The sequence below is a fragment of the Lygodium microphyllum genome, chromosome 13 (genome assembly GCF_053477565.2).
Source record: "Lygodium microphyllum isolate KBCC chromosome 13, Lygodium_microphyllum_v1.1.10, whole genome shotgun sequence".
NCBI classification, from domain to species: Eukaryota; Viridiplantae; Streptophyta; class Polypodiopsida; order Schizaeales; family Lygodiaceae; genus Lygodium; species Lygodium microphyllum.
This window is the reverse complement of record NC_141147.1, coordinates 102,786,173-102,812,946: the sequence shown is the minus strand read 5'-3', so window position 1 is coordinate 102,812,946 and position 26,774 is coordinate 102,786,173. Positions and strand designations below refer to the sequence as shown.

The window sequence follows — 26,774 nt, the reverse complement described above, 5'->3', positions numbered from 1 at the left end:
TGAAGGATGAAAAGTTGCCCTGGAGGTTATTGATATTGTTCAAATTATTACACTGAAGGGATTCAAGTGCAGCCAATTGACCGATTACAAAGGCCATCCAGAGCAAAAAAAGAAAGAAGGGGAGAAAGGCGAAGGTTTTCTAAACAGCTACTTTGCTGTAAAAAAAACCACATGCACCTGCCTATTAAGCTCAAGACAGTCAAGTCAGAGTCCCAAACCTGACTCTGATTGCCCATGGCAAGGCATGCAGATTCCAAGGTGCTTTAGTTATAAACAACTGACCAATGGGCACAATATCCTAGCAAACTACCATGTGCATACATGTTGACACCATTATGTGGTTGTCAATGCACAATCTAGTCACAAATCTACATTCATCCGCTTGATGTACAGTTGTTTACTCATCATTTCATTAAGGGTCCTAAAAGTTTGAACCCCCCCCCAAAAAAAATCACCAAATCTCCCATAAACTGGATTCTATATTTTTGATACACAATGCAAAGTAAATGAACTTGTGACGGTATATCTTTGCCACCCTCATACTTTGGGCAAGACTGGAAAGGGAGAAGAACAGCATGACAAAAAACCTGCAACTATCTAGAAGCCCTTATCATAATTACCACCCCTGTCAACCCACCGAGTCCAAGAATGGTGATGCCCGCAACAGTAATAAACCCCGAATCAGTAGTTTTCGTTTTTCTGAAAAACCTTTCCCACCACCCACGTCTCTCAAACCGAGTAGGTTGTCCAGAATTAATATTTTGACGTAAAATGTTGTTCACGACATCCAGCTGAGTAGTAAGATGGCGCTGACCCTGTGCTAGTTTTCTCAACTGCAAAACAGAGCATGAAACTTTACTACAAACTGTTTACAACTGATGCAGTTCTACATGATCTGTGCTACATATTTTTCACACACAATTTTAACTAGGAAAATTCTTCATTGCCAAGCTTTGCTCAGTAAATACCTCTTCAGCCACAGGTCGATCTAACGAACATGTAATTATGTTTGATGCTGGTGGAGAATTGCCATTTCCCAATCCCATTCCAGTTCCATGGCCATTCCCATACAGACTAGTCCCATTGCCATTTCCCAATCCCATTCCAGTTCCATGGCCATTCCCATACAGACTAGTCCCATTGCCATAAGACCCAACCCCAACATTGGAACAAGGCCTAGAATGAGGAAAACATAAACATGATGACAGCTTTGTTTCAACTTCCCCAAGGCGTGATATAAGCTCATCTATCCTTTCATTAAGGCCCACCATCTGCTCTGAAATATGGGTATAAGCCTGGAAAAATACCCAGAAGGGATGTAATGTAGAAAACAAGCAGCCTACGTGTTGAACTAACTTTACAAATATAAAGTGGTAGATCATCTGCCAACAAATTTGTACCTGGTCACCTTGAATTGAGGTTGGAGAATCAAGTCCCTTGAGATCTAACTGCTGATTATTTGGCTCTGGCCGCATTGATAGCTGCTTCCTTGAAGGGTTTTGCAAATGATCAATAGGTAAACTGAACAATCAAGAGAGAGCTTTGAGATTACGTCATTCTGTAGAGAACACTTCGGAAAATAAATGAATCTGAAGTTTACAACTTACCCTAAAAGGAGATCTTTGCTTGTGTTCTTGGTCCAACTGTTATGATATACATGAATTAGTCAGAAGTTTTTCATTAAAAGCATCCCTAACCAAGAAAGACCTTGCAAACACGACAATGGAATATACCTTCTGCTGTAAAGACTCCTAACTCCAGGCTTCACCTCACATATCCATGAAAAGGATGGCAAGGGACTTGAAGCTGGCATCTCACTAATGCTGAGCTTGGTTTTCAAATCATCTGGGAGTGCCTACAGAGACGAAAATTCTGAACTCCCAGTACTTAAACTTTAAAGCAATGCATCATTAGGCACATTGATCACAAGGACATTTATCATCAAAACAGCCTGTACCATTACTTCAGCAGAAAGTTTCTCCAACTGGATCTGTTCAATGTAAGGATGTGGCATATAGGAACCATCCAAGCCAAGCCTTTTTGCAGTATCTCCAACCAATGACCTATCTTTTCCTTGCACCTGTCCATACAAAGAACTTCATGAATCAATATATCATGAGATACGACCATCTAAAGCAGTGGATATAAATAGCAATATATGTCACCTGTATGAATTTCTGTTGAAGCAGCTCGAGCTTATCAATTTTCACACAAAGTGCCTTGTTAGAAAAAACTTTGCTCTCTCTCTTCAAGATTGCCGCAATGGTATAACCAAGTGCCATTAAACCTCCCAGAAGTCGTACACTAACTTCAAAAGTTATCCTTGGTGATATTATGAATGGATCATCCATCAAACATTCCTGCAAGAAAAAGATATCTATCATACCACTGCACACCGTAAATGGGATAAAATTGTGTGCAGATCTCAATAAAATTCAACTGTTCAGGGGGAATTACAACTCTTGCAGATGCCATATATTTGCTGTGTATCTTGCTTTCCAGAGTAGAGATCACATGGGACTTCAGGCAGTGTGGGACAGTAGACATGATGATCCATTCACTTGTAGAAACTGTCACTTAGGTCACTTTAAAAACTGTGACTCACGTAGAGCTCACAGGACTCATCCAACTTACCCAACTTTTATGTCTTGCAAAAACCGGAGAAGGGAAGGGAAGCACACCACACCGGGCAAGGATTTTTTTATTTGCCCTTTTTTTCTTTCATCGGTGCTCAGTGGGGCTTTTTCTTGTGTGTGTGTGTGTGTTTGGGAGGGGGGGGGGGGGGGGGGGGGGGGGGGGGGGGGTGGTTTGTTGGGGGTTTTGGGTCAGGGTCGGTGGGTGCATAGGTGGGTGTACGTGTTTTTCTCTCTCTTTTTTCTGCGGGGGCTTAGATGAACATTGCAGCATGTGCTTTCAGGCCTATTCTCACCACACTGATAAAATAATCCCTGAATATGCCCTCAGGGTAAAAAACTTGGGGTCTCATTTGTCCTTTCTGGGAGGGGTACCGGCGGGAGTTGGTTCAAGGCCATGGGGAAGGTGTCAGGGCTTTGTAGCTATACCATGGCGTTGCTGCCAGAAACACCTATATAGCGAGTAGTAGTGACTCTGAGCCATGCTTGGTTTCCACTCTACGTGTAATTCCTTATACCCAGTGGTGAACCCTCACGTGTGGCATCATGAGGGTGTAGTCCTGGGATGTGCCTATATTGTGCCATTTGTTTCGTTGAATAATACAAGAGGATACCTTGCTCTCACATATTGTGTTACCTTTTTGTGCTGTGTTGAGTGAGTGATTGAGTGCAGGTGCATTATGCTTGGTATTAGAGCAACTCATGCTCAAATTAAAGGAGTGCTCATGGAAGTAAGAGAGAAGATCCATCCCCTAGATCGTGTCATGATGCGCCTGCCCCACATTGCAACACCTCACATCTTGTTGCCCCACATCGCATTGACCCCCGTCACGACAACCCCCAAGGCCATAGTTACCCTTGTACGACATAAGGACGGGTTCATATTGTATGGGTACATATGGTACCATACGAATTTGTATGATATTTTTATGCATTTTTGCCACCCATCCTGCGGACAAAAACCAGTTATGCAGCATAATTTCGGTGCATTTTCACGAGGGCCCAAGGCAACGTTTGGCAAAGAGACGAGTTGTGGACTTGGGGCTCATTTGAACACACACTCAAGTCTCACTCTCTCCTCACGGCTCATCCCCACCCTCTTGTCTTCAAGCATCAACTTCCCATCCCCTCCCTCTTCAAGCATCGTCTCCTCTTCCCCTCTCCTTTTTCCCCCATCCCTACCCTCTTCATTGTTCTTCAAGTTCCCCCCATCCCTTCCCTCTTGAAGCATCATTGCCCCACCCCATCCCCCTTGGGTCTTCAAGCCTCTAAAGCTCTCTCTCTCTCTCTCCTCTTCCTCCCATCCCCTCCCTCTTCAAGCACCATCGTGATCACCGATCGGAGTGACAAGTCTCAACTCTCTTAAAGTCTGTGGAATTGTGATTGTCGTGACTCCCTTTTATAGGGTGTTACGTATGAGTGATTGTGAGGGGTCCACCATGGGCCTTCTCATTCACTTCTTTAGAGCAGCATTGGTGGAGGCGTAAGTGGAGGCACGAGCTTGCACGATGACCACGAAGTCACAACGTGCACATATCATTGACATAGCAGAGAAGAAATGGGACGCGTGAGCCGATCCATGGATTTGTAGCACTATTACATCTTGCCTACAAGTCTCGAGCAGTCATGAATGATGGAGAGCTGCATCTTGACCAGCTTGCATACCTCACTCATGTGGTCCCTATGGATGACCACAACACAATTCTAGAGGATCTTGGATGCTATGCGGATCAAACAGGGGATGTGGCTTTTGCTTCTCCCACTTATTGGAGAAGAGAGTCACTTGTGAAGCCTCTCTTTTGGTTGCAAAATTTTGTATATCTGTTGCAAACTCTTCAGCCCTTGGCCATGAGAGTCCTTGCTCTCAGGATTGCTCTTCAAGTGCATGTGAGAGAAGTTGGAGTGTCTATTCTCTCATTTGCATGAAGATTCGCAATCAGCTTAGCACACAACAGTTAGAGCAGCTAGTCTATTGCCGCACTAACTTGCACATGATGAAGGCCATGACGCCTATGGGTAGTCCAAAGTGGGTAAACACTTATCATTTTAGTTAAGTCAAGTTTTATTTTTTTGTTTTTATTATTCAATTTTATACAAGTTAACAATTTAGTATGTATAATCTTATGTCAAGTTATGTGCATTGTGTAGGTGAATGTTGATACATTCAAGTTTACGGGTCACACTCATCCAAGTATACACCAAGAGGTAGATGCGGAGAAGTAGATCTTTGTGGAGCTCTATAGAGAGCTCATAGCAGCAGACACTCGTGACACTCGCAATCAGCATACTCGTGGGTGAGGAGTTCGAGTTCAAGTTGCAACAATTGCTAGCAAGGGCATGGTCATTCAACGCCCTCCGAGATCAACTAGGGGTGGTTTGAGTACTTTGCAGATATATGTAAGACAGGGCTCTAGTAGCTCTCATCTCATGCTTGATGATGACAATCCCCCCTTGCCTATAATTACACAGTCATTGCCTAGGGAGCCATCATTTGATTATGATGGTAACCTCATCAATGAGGATGAGTATGAGAGTGTCTCATCATCCAATGTAGAGGGGTCATCTTCAAACTCTCTTGATAAGCACTCTGATGATGATGATGATGATGATGTATCATTGATGATTGTATCCAAATTCACAAATCCCACTCTTGACTCTTGAGTCCCGACTCCTATGACAATTATATGATCATTAATGTATCATATATGATCATTGATCTCATTTTGTAATGGCGTTGCTATAGCCTATTTTCACTTTAAACATGTGTCTTATTATTTATAGTTTTTGAAAAAATTAAGTTAATTTTTTTTTCATACTAATATCGTACCATACCTCATAAAACCATAAGGTACCATTTAGTACTGTAGTTTATCATATTGTACAGTATCGTACCTTTTATACCTGACAACCATGCTCGACGCAATGACCCTAACACAAGTTACCATCTGAAGGCGTGACACAACTTCCCCACGACACAACTACAACTTGAAGGCAAAACACGGCTTCTCCGTAGCAATAACACCAAAGCCAAGGTGTGGCTCCCCGCAACCACATGGAGGACAATGGAGAGAATGCACCCATCTCAATGATTGAAGAGAGGAAGAAGAGCCGAGATCAAGAATGGATAGAAACTCAAGAGGAAAAAGTAGCTGGATTAGAGAGGTAGTTGGAAGCCATATCAGGCTTGTTAGACTCAATTTGGAAGAACATGCAAATGAAAGAGGAAGAGGAGGAAAATAGAAGAAAGTCTGAAGAGGAGCAAGGGTACAAGGAGTGGATGATACAACAACAGGAGGAAGAGAAGAGACGCAAGACACGAAGAAAGACAAGGAGAAGAAATCTGAAGTAGGAAACAAGAAGAAGGACAAGAAGAAAAACAAGAGACAAAGCAAGAAGGATGGAGAGGAAAGTGAAAGCTCGAAAGACAACTATGGCAAGTTCAAGATGTCTCAACCCACCAAGTACAAGGCAAAAGAGAGATGGGCTAATTTTGAAGAAATGGATTGTGAAGGTAGATAGATACATGAAGTATGCTAGAATCATTGAAAATAGAAGCCATTTATTTGGAGGAGGATGCCGCTTGCTAGTATCTATTGGAGCAAGTGCAAGGATGCACTGTTTTCTCATGGAAGGAACTCAAAGATCACTTCATCCCAAAGATGGAAAAATTCAAAGTTAGAAATAAGTGAAGAAATCTCAATCAAGCACAAGGAAAGATAAAGGAATGTGTTAGCAAGTACAGACAATTGATGCTGCAACACCCGTACATGGACATAGATATAAAGTTGCATGGATTCCTATTCGGCATGCAAGAGTGGGCCAAGAGAGATGTAGAAAGACAAGAACCAACGAGTCTAGCAAAGGCCATGCGGATGGCTCAAAGATTAGTAGACTTAGAAGGGAGGAGGACAGCCCAAGGGAATCAAGCTAGATTCAACAGCAACCTCACCATTAACTCTTGGACCTCGAGACCCAAACCCCCAAGAGACCCCATCTTGGAGATTCGGAGTTAAATTTTAGGAGTACATTTAGTAGATCCCCAATGGAAGTGAAGAGAGCCTATATCACCTACGAGTGCGGATAGTTAGTGCGTGTCCCCAATGCATGGCAGCTCGGGTAGCAGCAGTACACCTACACCTCAACAAAAGAGTTAGTGAAAGAGATCAACAATCATGGTAGATACTGGAGCCACTCACAATTTCATTGCACCAAAGTGTGCAACAAAACACGGCTTGAAATTGTCTAAGGCCCCAAAAGGATTAACAGTAACTTTTGTGCAAGAAGAAGCAAAGGAAGTAAAGCAAGCTTTTAAAGTACAAGTGGAAGCTGGAAAATGGAAGACCGTGCTCAACTTTCTAGTAATACCTATCGATGAATTTGAGGTCATTTTTTGTTTGGAGTTCTATGGCAAGGGAGTTAATGAGATGCTACTTGATGTTAAACCCTCAAACGAACAAAGTGAAACGGAAGATGAAGGCGTGCCAAGAAGAATCTAGAAACATAAGAAATGCAAAAAAGTCCTAAATCAAGGAGAAAGGCACATAGGAAAAAGCATAAGTCGATACTTTTGTAAAAGAGCGCAAGGTGCACCATGATTTATTTTAAGAGCACCGGGCTCTCACCCGTGCAATTTGTAAAGGTAGACAAGCGGTAGGAAGGAAGCTAGGAAGATAGAAGAACAATGGGAAAAATGGCCCAGGCCACAACCAACCATGTAAAAAAGGGGATAAGGGGATAACCGCCCAAAAGAGATTTAGGGTTTTGTATATAAAGTTGAAAAGTGAATGAGAAGCTCATTCTTGTGTGTGGCCAAAAGTAGCTCTCCTCTTTTTCTTCTTCTTGTTCTTGCTTGCTTGAGCTTGTACTTGAGAGAGGGAGTGTGAGAGTGTGAGGGATCGAGTGTGTGAGGGTGAGGAACCGTGGTGGAGAAGCTCTCCATCTTATCTTCTCCTCTTCTCTTCTCTTCTCTTCTCTTCTCTTCTCTTCTCTTACTCGCGACAATGGAGCTTGGAGCGTGGAGCTTGAGGATGGAGCTTACTTAGAGCTTGCACTTGGATCGTGGAGCTATTGGAGTGCTCGGAAGAGGAGGTAACTCGATCGAGCATAGAGGTAAGCTCACTACACCCGTAGAGATGGATAGTGCGTCGGCTATGTGAGAGGTAGCCATTAGTGCTCGGCTTGGAACACTTGAAACAATAAGCCGTTCGAGGGTCTTGGCGGTTGATCGCCCCTACATTTTGGTTCCGTTGTCGAGACAAGGATTCAAGCCTTGAGCGCTTGTGCACTTCGAATCGAGCATTGAAGTAGGGTTTTCCCCGAACCGGTGCTTGAGATAGATAGGTAGGAAGCAAGGGAGTTTGAAGAGGTATTCGATCTCCTTAGCAGATAGGTTTTTGGTTTTTGAATTTGGAAAGGTAAGTTTGAGTAGTGTAGACATTTGCTTTGTGATTTGGATACATTAGGGCAAGAAAAAAACGAACAAAAACAAAGGAAAATAAGCAATAGGATTTCTGCTGTCAGGACATGAGGGTTTGATTTGTTTGCCGATTTGCATTTTGGAGTTTATTTGCTATTCCAGGTATATACAACTCTTCCCCTCTATCCATAGCTTTGATCTGGAGGTGCGTGCGATATACCATGACCTAAATCGTATGATTCAATCGATTTATTGTTGCATCGACCAAAATCGCACCACGTTCGGCCCAGCTGTCCGAGTGACAGCAATTTTGGCCAGAGTCCCAAAATCGGCCCTCGGCCCTCTTGCATTCGGCCACTCGACCCACTGCCACTCAAACGCCCACCGCTCGGCCCATCTGAATCGACCATTCGGACCAACTTGATATTCGGCCCTCGGCCCTGCCGTCTCAGCCCAACCCCACTCGAACAAGCTGACATTCGACTAGGCCGAATTCACCATTCAAATCAACTTTGCATTTGGGCCACTTGACTTAGACCTTGACCCGATCAATTCGGCCCACTTGGCTCGGCCCTCGTCCACTCAACCACTCGGCCCTCGGACAACCACATTTGGACTGGCCGAATCAGACATTCGGCCTAGTTGCATTCGGTCATTTCCTCATTCAGCCCTCGACCATTCGAATGGTGCCGAATTAGACATTTGGCCCCTGCAATTCAAACCTATTGGACCAAATTTGGATTTTTTCAAAATTTTTGACCTATAGATTCTGAAACCGACCTAGAGACCATATAGAGCCAAAAGCACATCACAGATCTATCACTAGGCTGAGATCTAGAGTAAGTAGTTCAAAACTTGGCTACAAATGGTCATTCCAATCATGCATGGTATTTACCGTAACGGCCCTACAAGTCGGGGGGAACTGCCCTCCTTCTGGACCCCCACAAAGGGGGCTCTGTCCCCTCTGCACCTCCCCTAAGTAGACTGGAGAGAAAACGCGCGCTGTGACAAGTCCTCCAAATTGGATCTAAGTGTAGTAATGGCTCTGTACCATCATAGATTTTTACTTACAAAACAGCAATCAAAATCCCATACCCGAACAAAGACAAACAAAGACCCTAAAACCTCAATGGACTAATCTAGCCAACAAGGGCAAAAACTTAAAAGTCCACACCACAAAGACATGTATAGATTGCATTCGGACTGCATCTAGTCAAAGCGGAATGCAACAAACATCAAGCTCTAACTGCGCGGATAACTAGACATGACAGCCCTGACAATAGATGCATCTCGAACGGCACTACACAGACAATCCAAGACATTAGTGGATAATCCATATCTGGTCGTGCAGTTGGGAACTCAAGGCATGTATCAAAAGGCTTGAATTTATAAGCCAAGACGCGGAAGATGAAAACATAGTACCACCTACTTATCTTAGAGTCAAACTCACCACAAAAAGAGAGTACTATGTCGATGCTTTCATCGATGAAAAAGCTGATTTTAATATCTAGATCTATGAAACATGGACCCTACTAGGCCAACCAGAGCTCACACCAACTGATGCAACTCTTAATCCTTTAGGAGGGGCACCCATAAGCACTTACAGGGAAGTGCAAAATCCTTGTAACTATTGAAACTGAAAGCTTGCCTATCCTATTCCATGTTCCGCCAAATAGTATTAATCGTGGAAAGAAAACCCTCTTAAGAAGACCTTTCAAAAGGGCGACAAAGTACGAGGCCGACTATGTAGCACAGAGGATACACTTAACACTATCGGGTGTGAGGATAATCACAACCTTTAGTAAGAGTGACCTCATCAAACCTCGAGGGAAAGACAATGAACATTTTGACATGCTAGGCAAGCCTAGTAATGAGAGCAAGGACTTGTGGAAAGAGTTGATATAAGCGCATGTTGAACAAAGAGAACCAATGAGCGAGGCCATGCTTGAAACAAGACGGTCAGGAAACCATGCCAAGAACGGGCTTTGGACTTATAAACATCGTAAAAGACCACAAAAAAAGCCCAAGCCTTATAGACGAAGATATAGATGGAGAGCCAGCACAACACCGCAATGGATATCCAAAGCGTTGCTACGTTGTCGTGCCGCTACGCGCACACCGTGTAAAAAAATCTAGAGTGTGGCTTCCTTTTAGATTTAGAGAGCCAATGCCATTTTAGACATTAGTGTTAGTGTCCATGGTTCAAAAATATTAGATTTTAGTCAATTTTTAATATTCTAGATATTATCTCTTGTAAAAAAAAAATCTACAAAACTATAGACAACTTCTAGATTAGGATGACATATAAAAGAAAGCATGTAGCTTTCAGCTAATTTGAGAGGATTTTATATAAAAAGAGAGATTAGCGAAATCGCACGACGCACGATCGCTGTTTTCAGGCAGTGAACAGCACTCCGAAAGTGGAAGATGAATGAGTGATCTGGCAAGATTCTGGCTAGGCGTCCCCCTTTCGGAGCCATTGGAAGGATCTGATTGGCGATCTGAGTAGCATAGAGAAAGGTATTATTTTGTACACGTTTTTGTCTATTAGAGTTATATTTTCTCATAATGCTGAAAGAAACTAACAGGCTTCATCTCTGTTAGTATTCTTCTATATTTTCTAATTCTTTTCGGAGTTTTCATCTACATCTTCAATCTCTTCGATCCCCTTCTCTTATGTCCACTCCTCTCCCTGAATCTACCTTCACCCTGGTGTCTCTTATCTTCAAGAACTTGGCTCGAAACCATCTCTGGAGTCTAAGCTTTTGAACCCCCATACATTCTTCTCTTGTCAAACCCCTATGGTGACCTTCAACCCTACGCGCTACGACAACGTGCTCAAGGGTATCATGCAGGTCACCGATGGATTTGGGTACCAAAAACCCCTATTAAACCACCTCTGTCAGCTGAAATCCAGAACATATTAAGAGCGAAGAAGCGCTGGAGGAAATCTAAACGAAAAAACAAGTCTTGAGTCAAAAATATTGGAGTGACCGAGCCCCTCACGATTGAAATCAAGAAACCAAACGAGACTATTCAAAGGGTAGGCCCTCAGCCTAATGTGCTTAACAAGCAGATATCAAATGTAACCGTCGAGTGTGTACAAAAGCCACTAGTGCCCAAGGAGCCTTTAACTTCCCAAGGGGATAATGAGCACCATAGGCGCAATGTTGCTCATGATAAGGCTAATTGCTCAACAAAGCAAATGGCAGAATCATCTAACAGCCATGAGCAAATCTTCTAGCCAATGCCAAGTCCACCTAGGAGCCTTAAATCTCCTACACTCTCCTTCCCTAAACGGACACAAGAAGCACAACAGCAGTCGTTAAGTGCGGCCAAGTCCACCTAGGAGCCTTAAATCTCCTACACTCTCCTTCCCTAAACGGACACAAGAAGCACAACAGCAGTCGTTAAGTGCGGCTACCCAATTCCAAACTCTATCTCCATCTAAGCTTCCGAATGTCCAAAAGGTGGATCGTAACACTACCCTTAGCTCTCAACCTAAGGTTATGCCTGTGCAATCCATCGTGACTAGCTCAACATATACTCGATTTGCATTGGTGAATGCTCAAAGGGCAACAAAAGACACGACTACTTCCAATCTGTCTAAGGACTCGACATAGCAGTCGACCAATAGTGGCCAATCCTCTGAACAAGCCGCTACTACTTCCAATAAGGAATCACAGCTTGTACCTCCTAGCAAGGCTATTTAGCAAGCCGCAACCATGTCCCATAAGGACATATTAGGGAAAGAGAATGTTGAGGCCCAACCAAACACATCAACGGTTGACATGGTTCAAGGTCCTGAGTCCCTAAAGGATACATCGCAATTGCCCAAGAAAAAGAGGAGAAAACAACGAAAACGGCAGTTGCTAGTGGCTGTAGATGCCAAGAACATTGAGACCGAGAGCTCTGAAGAGCTAAGGAATAAAGCATCGAGTCCATCCACCAATGAACCCATTGCCATCTCTCCTAACAGTAGTGAAACTTCAGATACATCCGAGTCCTCTGAAAAACCAAAGGAACCATTATCATCAACAGTGGCTTGCAACACTCAATCCACTGATAACAAAACCCGCATTGACTAATCAAGAGTGGATACAACACTGTCACAACAGGGTGACAAGACTATGCCAGTCACATCCGAGGAGAACCATGACACAATAGCAGTAAGACCTCAAGCGAAACACAAAAACCTCAAGGATGTGAGCAATCCTAGCGCTGATCAATCTTGCTCATCTAGACCCGAACCCCCAACTAGACTTAAGCCTAGAAAAACTCCCAGAACCTTGCAGGAGATAGCAACCGAGCAAGCCCTCATAGAACGTAGAAGTGTCACAGAGTGCTTGGCTGAGTTATATGCTAAACTCAAAATATTCGCACGTGTCTACATCCTTACAGACATGCGCACATTCCCTAGGGAGCAGCTTGAGGAATACTTGCCATGTCCTCTATCTTAGAAAGAGCAAGAATGTCTTAACGAGCACTACGACACACTCCTACATAAACACGTGCAACTCATCTCTAACGAGGAGGCTGACGAACTACGCTTAACTGTGACATTCAATGAAGCGCTTTGCCAACCAAATCTCTTAGAGATAGAGCAACTTAAGCAACAATCAAAGGGTCAAAGTCAATTTGAAAAAACGTTGGTTTGAAAACCGTGTTACAATGGCCGAACTAGGAGCCCAAATTATGACGGTCTCAGAGGAGCAATTGGCCAAATGGCGGTCTCAAAGAGACCCAATCTATGTGGCGCCAACTTCCTTTGGAGTACTGACCGCTATTCGGGGTATGGACTTAGCCGGACTCACTGAGGAGGAGCTACATGTTGCGAGTAGACTTGAACAAGGTACCATGCTACTCGATGTTGCAAAATATCTATTGTTATTGAGTAGGCTGCCACGAGTACTGGATGCTTGTGCCACACTCCAATACAATCCTAAGTTCTACAATTGGTTTTTATCCTCACGAAGTGACATGGATTCATAAATATGTATATAAATAAGCAACAAGTTTTGTAACTGTGTATAGATAATACCAAAAAAAAGCAAAGCCAACACACACACAAGCAATGATAATCAAGCGCAGGTGATATGCATCAAAGTCAACACCAAGGGATTCAGATAAGTGATCTCTCTTTGAGCTACACCTGTCCATTATAATTGAAGCATAGGACTTGCATGTACTCTCACGAGTTGCCAAGTGAATGCAAGACGATATAGGTCTCTATATGAAAGCGTTCAATGTCCAAGTCACCACAAGACCACCAACCCCACAAAGAACCATTATGGAGAAAGCGACAAAAATTCCAAGAACAAAGAGCCATGACGGAATCCCCATGAAGAGAAAATCACCCTTGCAAAAAGCACACATTGCATTTGAGCATGGCCCAACGCATTGTCATTGGCTACTCTCTCTTGCTTTGCCAGACTCTACATTCGAGGCAAGATTAAGATGGCAAGCTCCCGTTCACGGTGAAAGAGCAAGAAAAGTACAGCTTAATGGTGGAAATGAGGGGTTTCAGCTAGTTTACATTCAAGTACCCTAAACCTAAAAGACTCCATCATGGAGGAGCCAATCATAAAACAACTCTTGGACCAGTGCAGTCTACAGAAGTATGTAGAGAAGGTCGGGCAAGCTATCAATTACAACAAGTGCACAGAATTTCCGAGGAGCTTCAATGCTGAAAGGAACTGTGGCATGGTGACGGTAAGAAGAGGACAAGAAGCTCATCAAGTGGAGGTGAAGTTGAGCCCTGCACAATGGTAGAGAAGGCCCTGGGTTTATTAGCCGACAGCAAGACTGAGAAATGCCCAAGGAGGGATGTGTATAATGTGTTGGGGAGAGCCGTCACCAATCCAAGAACAAGAGGGAGACAAGGTCCACAAGGAACAACAGGACAACATGGAGAGAGATACTAATAAAAAGGAGAATGACCAACCATCTCAACAGCAAGAGAGCAAGAGAACAATCCATGAGCAACAAGGCTCAAAAATTGTCAAGTCAAGCAAAGAGAAGAATCAACTCGATCCACCTCCAAAGAAAATAAAGAGCTACAAAGGGTGGAGGAGGAATTGAAGAGATTAGAAGAAGAGCGCAAGCAAATGCCAGAAGAGGAGGAAGAACGACTAAGGCAAAAAGGGAGAGGGAGATTACTCTAATGAAGAGGGAATCAAAGATTTAGCCTACAAGCTGGCACATCGCTCAAGGGTGTCTCCATAGTACGGACTGATCCGTAAGGTACGGTACAGTACATATCCATACACTTTAGTATGGAAAATAAGGCACTTTTTGGCCACTCTCCTTCAAGCCTACAACTTTATTTTTTTCTTTTTCCTTTTGTTTTTTTTCTTCTTTCTTCCTTATTTCTCTCCCCCAAGCCTCTCTCTCTCTCTCTCTCTCTCTCTCTCTCTCTCTCTCTCTCTCTCTCTAGCCTCTTCTCTCTCAAGTTTCACTGCAACATGGACTCCATGCCATGACACGTAAGCCTAAAACTGGCTTAGGAGTAGAGGAGCAATGTGCTCCCCTAATCTCAACTAGCTGAACCTCATAGGAACTCTCCTTTGCTAGGCGCTTGGGAAACCAAATCAGCAAATGCAGCCACCTCAACAGGAGCCACTGGAGCTGGGGTCCACGAAGAAGGCGTGACTCTAAATCAGATCAACGAAAGAAAGAACGAGTCCAGGAACCAAGTCCCCCTCCGTGGCCACAACAAGTACAGTCACAAGAGAAAAGGGCTCCATTCCAAGCCCTGCATTCCTTGGTAAATCTCTTAGGCCCCCTCGAAATGTAACTATTGTAGAGCATCAGGATGATGTCTAGCGTGCCCCCTTCCGATGCATCTCCACAAAAAAAAAGAGCAAACAAACAAAGACTCACACAAAGAAAAATGAGCCTTTCCATGTATATCAAAGTGCCACAAACACTGCACCTAGGGGTCCTCACGTTAGGCATGTCCGATGGCCTTGGTCAGCCAGCTCTATGCCTCTAACCCCCTTGCCCTTCCTATCCCCCCACTTCCACTTAGGGCATATCAAGGGCAGGACACACCTAGGGAGTTTGTGCTCGCCTATGGTTAGATCAGTCTCCCTAAGTGACACCCACAGCACCTCCCCTGTACACAAACTGGGTCCTTAAGTGTGGGACAATACTAGACGCTTCCCTGAGGTTCGACCCAACTCCCAATTTCACTAGCACGAACACCATGCAACACTGCACAATACTCACACAAAGAAAAAGGAAAGAAACAATGAGCTTTTCCATGTATATCAAAGTGCCACAAACACTGCACCTAGGGGTCCTCAAGTTAGGCATGTCCGGTGGACTTGGTCAGCCGGCTCTATGCCTCTAATCCCCTTGCCCTTCCTGTCCCCCCACTTCCACTTAGGGCACATCAAGGGCAGGACACACCTAGGGAGTTTGTGCTTGCCTATGGTTAGATCTGTCTCCCTAAGTGACACCCACAGCACCTCCCCTATACACAAACTGGGCCCTCAAGTGTGAAACAACACTAGACACTTCCCTAAGGTTCGGCCCAACTCCCAGTTTCAGTAGCATGAACACCATGCAACACTGCACAGTGAGATAGCCACACCCACAGGTAGTGCACTTCCTTTTTCTTTTTTCAAGTATACTCAACAATGGCGATCCACCACTGATATTGAAAACCCCCACTACCCGATCAAATCTAATCTCGACGTCAATGAGCTCAATTATCCTACATCATATTGACAAAAGCACAAATAATATCTCAAGAAGCCTTCCAGTGTACTTCTCAACATCGACGATCTTTTCCACTCCATTGAACCCTTGCTTCATCCACACATTTCTACAAGGAATCCGACCAACACTCTTCTAACTACGTACTATCTAAGTATGCACGAGCGCTCACATAATATCTGCACCACAATCTATACAAAGTTTGGGTCCTCAAGTGCAGGACATTACTCTCGGCTTGCCTAGAGTGCCTAGAGTTCGCCATGTCTCCCAAACTAATCAAACTACGTCTTGTGTACACTATATGAAGACTAGCACTACCCAAACTACATCTTGTGTACACTATATGAAGACTAACACTACCCCTAGGAAGAGACCACATCTGCGAGGTTTTCAATTACAAGTATTAAAGACTCTAACGAAAGTGTCGTCAACTCTTCATCAACACTCAACTCTGAACTCTAGCCCATTCCCATCATGCAAGCCCACCAAAGAATTATCCTGTGCAGAATTTCCCACAAACCACCACCTGTGCCAGCCACCAGTGCAATTCCCAATAACGAACAGCCCTATCTCCAACTCCAACAACCCTACCACCAACCACCCCCGCCAACAACGTGGCACAACGACCTTCATCCGCCCCACCACCAGAACTCCTCCAAGGCAACCACAGACAGCCCTTCCACCCAAGTCTTCGGTGCATGCCAAAGCCTGCTACCTACGACGGTGAGTGCCATGGAACTGGCACTCGTCTAGGAGAGGAGTAATGTTAACCCTCAAACGAACAAGGTGGAAAACCCAAAAAATCTAAAGCAGAAGACAAGGCCAAGGCAAAAGTGAAACGGAAGATGAAGGCCAGGAGTTTCCATTTACTTGCAAAGGTTTCATTCTTGTGTGTGGCCAAAAGTAACTCTCCTCTCTTCTTCTTCTTCTTCTTACTTGCTTGAGCAGCCTGCTGCATTCCCTGTCTGAAACGGGACAGGGAACGCCACGTGGCAAAACTTACCTGCGCCCGGTCGCGTCCTGCTCCCGCCTGCATCCTGCTCCCGCCTGATCCTGCCCCCAACCACCTTCATTCTCTTCCTTCTTCTTCTTTCTTCTCTTCCTTCTCTTCCCTCTCTTCCTTCTTCTTCTTTCTCTTCTTTCTCCTCCCACCTCCAACCTCTTCCTTCTCTTCCTTCTTCTTCTTTCTCTTCCTTCTTCTTCTTTCTCTTCTTTCTCTTTTTTCTCTTCCTTCTCTAGGTTTAGCGTTCCCGTTCCTACTTACTTCATGAATTTTGATTTTTTAAATGCCGTTCCCGTTCCCACGTCCCCGTTCCCTAGGTTTGGCGTGATGTCTGCGGAACTACCCAAAGGCTTACCCCTTGAAAGAGATATAGACCACAAGATTGAGTTGATCCCATAGGCAATTCCACCAAGTAGGACTCCATACCAAAAGAATCACACTGAGCTGATGGAGTTGAAGAAGCAACTGCATGAATTGAAAGACCAAGACTTCATCTGACTGAGCAAGTTACCATTTGGTGTCCCGGTATTGTTTGTCAAGAAGAAGGATGGGAGACTCAAATTGTGTGTAGACTATAGGGCCCTTAACAAGATCACCATCAAAAACAAATATCCCATGCCCTTAGTTGAGGACTTATTAGATCAACTTCATAGAGAGCAAAATACTTTAGCAACATAGTTCTTAGATCAAGCTACCACCGAATCCATATAGCAAAAGAAGATATCCCAAAAACAACTTTTCACACTAGATATAAAAGTTTCAAGTAGCTAGTCCAAGGCTTAGGACTAAATGATGAGCCGAGTACCTTTTTTGGCTTAATGGATGAAGTATTCTAGCCAGAGATAGATGTGTTCATCATTATCTACATAGATGATCACTTAGTCTATAGCAAGACTTTAGAGAAACTCAAGAAGCATTTAAGATTAGTCTTTGAGAGCATGCAAAATCTAAAGAATGTGAGTTCCCAGTGAAGGAGTTATAATTCCTAGGGTTCATTGTAGAAGAGAGAGGCATCAAAGTAGACTGCAAGAAAGTCGAAGTAGTGAAGAAGTAGCCAGTCCTAAAAACTGTCAAAGAAGTTTGAGAATTTCTAGAATTCAATGTATTTTATAGAAGATTTATGAAAGATTACAACATGGTCATGGCTCCACTATCTCATCTGACCAAATGAGAAGAAAATTTTAGATGGGGAAGTGAGCAACAAGCCGCCTTTGATTTTATGAAAGAGTGTATAAGCCAAACCCCAGTACTCAAAAGTGCCTAACTTAACCAAGCCCTTTGAAATCTCCACAGATGTATCGGATTATGGCATTGGGGAAGTGTTGATGCGAGATGTGTCAGAAGTGGAGCAGCGGTGGAAGCATAAACGTGCTGAAATAAACTGCTGAAACACAAGACAAAAAGAGAAAAGAAAAGAACACGATACAGATGAGAACTCACATGTATGCACGGGAAATGGAATCCATATATCTGAACACGAGACAGTCGCATACAACAGTGAGTCACTGGCTGCGTGGGCACTGGCACTGGCTCTGGCTCCTCTCTCCACAGAGTCTGCAGATGGTGAAGATGATGATGATACTGACTGAGGAGGAGCACTGAGTATAAATAGGCTGAAAAAGTGGGGAGCAATAATGCTGGTCGGACAGCATTAATGCTGGCCGACTGGTGCATAAAAATGCTCCACTGGCATAAAATGCCACACCAGAAAAAACCTAAAATACCTAATAAAAATGCCCAGTCCAGATCAAGCTTAGACTCACACATGAGCTGACAAATACTTTGCTAACACCCTCTCTCAAATCATGGGTGATCTGATACAATACAATAGTATAATGAAAAGGGATCAGAAACTATACAACATAGAACCACCAAGTAGAACCATGGATACCCAAGCAGTGGGTGATCAAGCCACCACCAAGGTGCCTCGGAGAGAACCTGATGTCGATGTCGATCGTACCAAACACCTGAAAATAGAGAAGATCATAGCATGTCTTTGTGTCCATCACCAATGTCTCGCAGTAGCATACAAGACCATCCTGTCAAAAATGCCTCTGAACATAGGTGACCATGGATTCCCCGCCTTTGGCCAGACCGGCAAAGTGTCCCCTCATGTGAGCTCCAAACGAAAGCCTCCCGCTCTCTGTCAGATAACCAGCTCAGCATGGACCTAGATGTCAATCCCAGCTCCAGGATTTGATTCCGCCAGACTGAAGTCGATGCGTCAGGGACGTCCCTCTCTGGAACCTGTGCACCTATATAAAAGTATAGATGAGGCGCGGCTGCCCCATCTGAACACCCGCTCACACTCCCTCTCTGGCACAAGAGAGTCGTGAGGGATGACCTCATCACCACCACTAGAAAGCAGCCGAGGAAGGGGCGCTCCACAGACGATGTACCATAACCGCTTCTGCACAAACCAAGCTTTCATGACAGCACTCCATGTGAGATAATCAGGTCCATGTAACTTATCATCAGTGGAAGTGCACGGAGGAGCCATATGGAGAGGATAAGAAGAGAAGTAGAGAAGAGATGGAATGTAGAGAGGAAACACAGCCAAAACACAAGCACAGACGGCAGAAAATGAGAGTTCACATGCAATATAACCCAAAATCTGATCAATAGAAGACAAAATCTGCTGCAGAAAGTCAAAAAATCAGTCAAAAACTGCCAAAAACAGCAAAAACGGCCTGAAGTAACAGTCACCCAGCCACGAGAGACGCTGAATCAGCAAAACGCAGGCTGTAAACTGGAGAAAAGCAGGTACAAAACTGTCGCCAGCAACTGCAGATGAAAAACGCAGGCAGCAGAGGGTGCGTAGGCAGCAGACGATGGCAAAACTGAAAAAAACGCAGGCTGAAAACAGCCCCAAAACAGGTCGCCTGGCTGCTACAGCAGTCGCCTGATCAGCAAGGGTACAAAACAGTCCTGAAATCAGCAATAAAACACAGCAGAAACACACATCCTGAAAACTGATACCATGTCAGAAGTGGAGCAGCGGTGGAAGTATAAACATGTGCTGAAATAAACTGCTGAAACACAAGACAAAAAGAGAAAAGAAAAGAACAAGATACAGATGAGAACTCAGATGTATGCACGGGAAATGGAATCCATATATCTGAACACGAGATAGTCGCATACAACAGTGAGTCACTGGCTGCGTGGGCACTGGCACTGGCTCTAGCTCCTCTCTCCACAGAGTCTGCAGACGGTGAAGATGATGATGATGATACTGACTGAGGAGGAGCACTGAGTATAAATAGGCTGAAAAAGTGGGGAGCAATAATGCTGGTCGGACAGCATTAATGCTGGCCGACTGGTGCATAAAAATGCTCCACTGGCATAAAATGCCACACCAGAAAAAACCTAAAATACCTAATAAAAATGCCCAGTCCAGATCAAGCTCAGACTCACACATGAGCTGACAAATACTCTGCTAACAAGATGGACACCCCATAGCTTATGAATCCAAGAAGTTCACAAACACAAAAAGTAGGTAAGTACAACATGAGAAGGAGATGCTAGCAGTAATCCATTGCCTTAGAAAGTGAAAGCACTACGTACAAGACAAGCACAGAGTCGTATTCATAGACAACATCTCATCTAAATACTTACAATCCTTACCTACCTGCTAAACTAGCCAAATGGCTAGATTTCCTAGCAAATTTCGATTTGGAAATCAAACAGATCAAGATCCACAAAAACAAGATCGCAAATGCACTAAGTCGCAAGGCCAATTTGAAAGCAGTGAGTGTAGCCAATAGCAACTTCCTAGACCTAGTGAATAAGGCTCTAAAAAATGACCAAGAAATGCACAAAATAATAGAAGAAGTGCGAGCTAAGAAGACGCCACATAGCATGTATACGTTGGAAGAGGAAATTCTGTTTGTAGACAAGAGATTGTATATTCCCAATAATGTGGAGTTCAAGAAAATCATACTATATGAAATGCATGATGGGAAGCTAGGGGGACACAAGGGCCAAAGAGAGAAACTCAAGGCTCTAAGAAAGCACTTCTTTTGGCAAAACATAAAGGAGGAGATCATAGACTATGTCAATACTTGTCCCACCTGCCAACTAGTGAAAGCTCCATGCACTAAGCCAACTGGCTTACTTCAGCCACTGCCAGTGCCAAGCCGCTCATGGGACATTATTAGTATAGATTTTATTGTGGAACTCCCAAAATCCCATGGCTATTCCATCATCTTTGTAGTGGTGTATTATTTTTCCAAGCAAGTACACTTCATTCCTATCAAGGCACCATTGAATGCCAAGGAGATAGCCCGCCTCTTCTTTACGCATGTCTTCAAGTTACATGGGCTACCATTGGCCATTGTATCAAATCCAGATGGTTGCTTAATGAGTGACACGAGGAAGGAACTCTTCAAGACTCTGAAGACACAGCTATGATTTTCATCATCCTTCCACCCTAAGACAAATGGGCATATAGAAAGAGTGAACCAAGGCATTGAAGACTATCTCAGAAGCTTTGCACGAGTGGACCAAAAGTATTGGGCCTTCTACCTTGATGTGCTCTAGTTCCACTACAACAACGCAATCCATTCAACAACAGGTTGCACCCCCTTTGGGTTAGCCACAGGTAAAGAAGTCATCGCACCCTTGGCCCTAGCCTTAGGAGCGGCCAAAGCAAAAGATCATATTGGTGACAAAAAGAGTCCAAACCTTGTCAAAAAGGTTCTTAGACTATGGGTACATAATTGATCAAAGTTCTCAACATTTAGAATGACCCTAGATGGTCGTTTTAATGGTCAAAAAGTCACTTTTATTGTTTGGACTTTGTACATATTTTGGAAGTTTAGCCTACTCTTAATTTTCAGTCACAAATTGTATGTTTCATCATCCACTCACTTATTAAGCTCAACACCATGCTCACCTCCCAACCATAATGCCAAATAGATTCAAATTTCACCCCCAAACCTAGGACCTAATACTAATGAAACACCCGTATAAATCCAACCTACACACAACATGACACAAGTCATACAAGCCTAGCATAAGAAACGCAAGATATGGATACTACACTCACGGTCCAATACCATCCCAGTGTGAGGACAAGAGAGTATGAAACCTAGAGTCCAAAGATGGTAATCACACACGTGGCGCAAATAAGCCCTTGTATAACAAGGAAGGGACTCCACTACCATAGCCTTAGGCCCCATTCACACCAAGTCACAAAGTAACCGATTATCAATGGTCATGGCCTACATTACATACACCCAAGTACATAATAGCAGGCCCTATTATTAGGGCAATTTTGTGTTCTAGAATAATAAAGAGCCTAACCTAAGAGTGGTACAAAAAGTCAAATTCTAAGAATAACCCTAGTGGGTCTATGAGGTTAAATGTGTCCAAGGAGTAGAAATATTATGACTAGAATGTGTGGATCTCAAACAAGTAATAGATATGATGGACATTACGATTTGCTGTCTGCAATTAAGCCAGGTAAATTATTATGGTGCTGAGGGAAAGTTCTCAACTTGCATTGTGCATTCATGCACATGCATTCACATAACTTTCTATTACCCAAGAAGCATACCAAAACTTCTTGTAATACTAGAGTCCATGTTTGTAATTATCACCCATAAATTGATTTGTGTCCAAAAGTGTGTTCTAGTAAGGACAAAAGCTGTAATAGGCCTAGGACTTCACACCTATACTTCTGTAAATAAACTCATCAAAACCATGAGTACCATATTTAAGAACCAACGGGATAAGAGAGAAACAAACTGCTGCAAAGCCAGAAGTAACCTTCACTTCTTATACATCTATCAGCAAAAGCATGGATATCATCTTGGTAGAAGAAGAAAGAGACAGAAATATGCTAACAAGTACAAACAACTTCATTTCTGACTCCTACTGTATGAATTGATTTTGCCAAAGCTCATACACAAACTCCCTCAGAAATCCTTTATTGCAGGGTCCTATACCGGGTGTCACAACTACTGATCTCACACTGGGGGCAAAGAGCTACAGGCACACCAAAATCTTTACAAAGGAAAGTCCAGGTCAATAATGATTTATCTTAATTCATCAAAACTAACTCACTCCCTGTTTTACAGCAAAACAATAGCTTAGCAGGATCTAGTAATCTCCACGGCTCTTGGCGCCCCAACACTTTGAGCTATGTATATAGATCGTAAGCACAGAGTAGAACTCAAAGTTCAGTATCCCATGCAACAAAAACACTTTTGCTCTGCACATTGTCTTCAGTTGAGTGTAACAACTTTGCACCCCCCGCCCCCAAAAAAAACAAACAAAAAAAGTGCAACTTCAGATACATGGCATATGTAAATAGTGCGAGTAATCACCAACCTCAAACATGAGACTGTACTTTCCATCCCTGTTGCGCATTCTCAGGTAAGATTGACAAGTTTCAGGGTCTTCACCAGGAGGCAAAAGATAAATATCATATGTCTCCTCTGTTGCCTCACTACAGTTTGGAGAAAGAACATCCCGAATTTGTTCTTCACTTACAATGCGTGAAGACTGCAATAAGTGGTAGCACTTTCAGTACTATAATGGATGATTCCTGCTTGAAAGGGCCAATCATTTATGACTTACAATACTTACCTTCAGAATGTATGTTGGACTTTGCAAGCCAGAAAAGGGGTTGAACTTATTAATTATTTTGATGTGAGCAGTCTCCAAATCTGGTTCTATAAAGACTTTATACATGGGGTAAACCTGCTCAAGCATACCATCAAGTGTAAATTGAAATAGAAAATAACTCACATAGCTTCCGCATTTAACATAGCTGTCCCTACTCCAGAACAATAATGGGCTTTTGTACACCAACAAGACTATCTAGTGCATCTATAAAATAATTAATATCTGTTGAACTCCAATCATGACAATGAAGGCTAAGCTTCCTAGACTTCATGCATGGGACAAACAGACCGTTTCTGAAACTTGCTGGATGATGTCTTCTGGAGCTTGGCCAGACCTGTTGATGTCTCGAAGTACCCGTTTGACAAGATCAAAGTGCACACCTCCAGTAACAGAAACACGAAGATCAAGAAGGGGTCGCAGTCTTTCACTCAAAGCATAAATGCCTTCTAGAATTATAATGTGAGAGGAGGGAACTTCCACTCTTCTGTAAAACAAAATAAAGTGAAGTTAATCAACTAGCAGGATGTTCCTGTCTCTTTCCATTTTGTACATGCATGGACTCGTATCAATGGTGTCAAAATGATTAGACTACCTTCCAACAATCAGAATTAACACGTTGAAGTTTGTATGATGTAATTGAAAATTACTTGTACTCAAGCAAAACGTTTAATGTTTACAAGCAAACCTGTAGCCGACACGACTACTTGACTTGTAATCATAGATTGGTACATCAACAGGCTTTCCTGACTTGAGATCACTGATATTTTGCAGTAACAGATCATAATCTGTGAGTCTAGGATCTGCATGATACCTGAAAAAGTCAGAATAGCATAGCAACATATAATGGACCTTGCGAGACTGTAATATACTCCTAAAATTACACAAGAGGAAACTACTGTGACCTTAGCAACAATTACATCCACTCCTGCATTGAATCCATTAGGGTGCCTGGCATAATTTTCATGCACAAAAGCAACAATCCTAAGGCTTGCAGGATAAGAGTAAAGTAAAATCAATATCTCACCATCATAATTGCCATCAACAATGCGACTTCCATCATTGTAGTTGTCCATGGAGATGATCGTGATGCCTGGCATGAATTTGTTCACTTTGTGCGAGAAGCATGTCTTCCCTGCACCTGAGGGTCCTGCCAACCCAACTAAAAGCACTCCTTCAATGTTCTTAGCCAGAAGCTGGCAAGCACGTATAAAAAGGAATACCCCTTTCTCAAAGGACAAGGGTTCTTGTATCCTATCAATTTCGTATCTGTCGCAGTCTTTCCGTTTTACCAACTGCAGCCGATCCTTCAAAAGACCCTGTTTCTTCTGTTGGAGCGAAGAGCTCCTTAACAAGGCATCCATGGCCATCTCCAGTACCCCTTTGAGAACTTGGACACTATTAGAGTGGCATGGAAACGATCAACCTAAACTGCTGCTTAGTTTTGGCGTATCTTCGTACAGCTGGAATTCTTGAAGCAAGCTGGCAATTAAGTTCACCAACCACCCTGCAACGGGAGGAAATGGTATAAGAACAAACAACGTGTGTCACACGGAATCTGCAGTAAGGAGGACTTAAATGTTGCAAGGGAGAGAGGGGAAGGAATCATCAGAGTGTTGCACAAGAGGCTCTCTCTTGCGGTTTAAGGGAGGGAGCGAAAGGCATTACTCATTCCTACATTCAACAATGCTTCAAAAAAATGCAGAGATGTGACACAGTACAATGTAGCGGCAACTTGAGTACCGCCTTGACAAGACACAAAAACGCTGGAATCATTCAGGAAGCTCAAAAAGCCATGCGTGAGATAATGTGAGCATTTTTCCCTTTACTAAGGCCTTGCGTGTATGAATAGACGGTAATGTGAAGAGTCTTCCTCGCATTCCAATCCACATAGGCGTACAGAGAGCGTCGAACGGTAATAATGTCGATAATGCAGAAAAGCTTTTTGCGATCGTTGAGATGAAACAAGACGAAGGAAAAGAAGAAACAATATACAGAGAGAAGAGACGAGCGGAGACCTACCTGGAGAAGCGAGTGATCGCCGTCTCCACTCCAGTGCAGGAGGCGGCGATGGAGGAGGGGGGAGGGGCTTGGAGGGGGCCGTGCATCAAATCTGCCGGAAGGTAACGCAGAGATTCTGTCGATTGGGAAGAGAGGGGAGGGGGGGAGGAGGGGAAGGGGGGGAGGGGGAGGAGATGATTGATTCAAGAAGCTTTCTCTTTCTGATGACGGGAATCACTGCAGAGCTCTAAAAAGAAAAAAATAGCCGACGTTTGCGTGCACAAGTGAAGCGACAACAGAAAGGCAGGACACACACACACACAATGGACACACAGAAGAGGAAGGGAGGAGGAAGAGGAGGAGGAGGAGGACAGGGATTTTTCTGTTGCGGATTACTTGGTTTTTATTATTAACTAGTGATAATCTTTTTGTTTTTATTTTTTCCGCCAAATTCCGAAATATCAATCTTTCTTTGCCGTTCTTTTGCTCTTTTTCCGCATCGTGATTCGTGAAGCGTTCGACGTATTTCCACTTTCATAAAAGGACACGAAGATATTTGAGTTTTTATTTTTCTGTTACTGGAAATTTCCCTGTAAATTCTAGCTAGGTAAACATTTTTGTTGAGATTTCTTCGTCTCGCTTCTCATTGTTTACATAGAAAAGAAATAATAATAATAATAATAATAAGCTCCGGCATTTTCACCGTGGTTACTAAATAGCAATACAAATTTCCAATATCGAGATTAAATTAATGAAAATAGTATAAAAATTCTTCTTTCCGCGTGGCGCTCTACGATTGGCTTAGACGGAACAAGTGCTCACTCATCCCACGTCATTGTTTGTTTTTCCACGCAAGACCCTGCTGGATTCTTTTTGGGTTTTTTAATTAGTTATTTTGGGAGGGAAGGAAAGTTCAAAGGAACCTTTTGGTCTCAAAAACAAGCAAGCTTCCTATTCAAAGCTCCTCTATGGACCATTCTGGGTGGTCCCTGGACCCTCTACAACGTATCTTCAGAATCTAGATCCTGAACCTTCAAACTTCAAAATCCAAGCTCCCTTGGGGCCTCCATTTGAAGTTGGCACTTGGCATTAATGTTCTTGAATCTTAAGAGTCTCGTCATGCCCAAGTACATAGACTTGGTGTGGAGGAGCTCTTGCAGGCAGAAGTTTACCGCCACGCTAGAGTTCACACTTGCATGGACCCTGTTGGCAGAGCACCCAACCCTCGCAAATGAATGAATTTGAAAATAGAAAAACACCCTTACAAAAGCACAAAGAGAGAGAGAGAGAGGGATTTGCACACTACCACCTAATGCAGGTCTTGGGAGTCCTTGTAGTCTTGTAGTAACGCAGGGACTACATGACTACAAGG

General features: G+C 43.4%; 1 protein-coding gene across 2 annotated transcripts; it reads right to left on the bottom strand.

Moving 5' to 3' along the window:
• Positions 1-2: 2 nt before the first annotated feature.
• On the bottom strand, positions 3-25,763 carry LOC148026992 (inorganic pyrophosphatase TTM1-like). Of its 2 annotated transcripts, none has more exons than XM_087691535.1 (13): positions 25,424-25,763; positions 24,429-24,908; positions 24,090-24,204; positions 23,693-23,888; positions 23,366-23,479; positions 23,108-23,281; positions 2,166-2,360; positions 1,964-2,080; positions 1,734-1,855; positions 1,608-1,643; positions 1,401-1,521; positions 969-1,295; positions 3-833 (listed from the first exon to the last, which is right to left on the bottom strand). In XM_087691535.1, exons 2-13 carry the CDS (start codon positions 24,769-24,771, stop codon positions 594-596), a joined length of 2,100 nt encoding a protein of 699 aa, XP_087547661.1. In that variant the 5' UTR covers positions 24,772-24,908; positions 25,424-25,763; the 3' UTR covers positions 3-593. The 2 variants fall into 2 exon arrangements, with proteins under 2 accessions (XP_087547661.1, XP_087547660.1); XM_087691534.1 differs by having other exon boundaries at positions 1,958-2,080; positions 25,424-25,762.
• Between the last annotated feature and the right edge of the window lie 1,011 nt (positions 25,764-26,774).

Coding starts and splice junctions, on each gene's coding strand:
- LOC148026992 (XM_087691534.1), bottom strand. CDS start 24,771: ATGGCCATGGATGCCTTGTTAAGGAGCTCTTCGCTCCAACAGAAGAAA. Junction 24,205..24,428: donor TGTTGATGGCAATTATGATG/GTGAGATATTGA, acceptor GGTATCATGCAG/ATCCTAGACTCACAGATTAT. Junction 834..968: donor ATCGACCTGTGGCTGAAGAG/GTATTTACTGAG, acceptor TCTGTTTTGCAG/TTGAGAAAACTAGCACAGGG.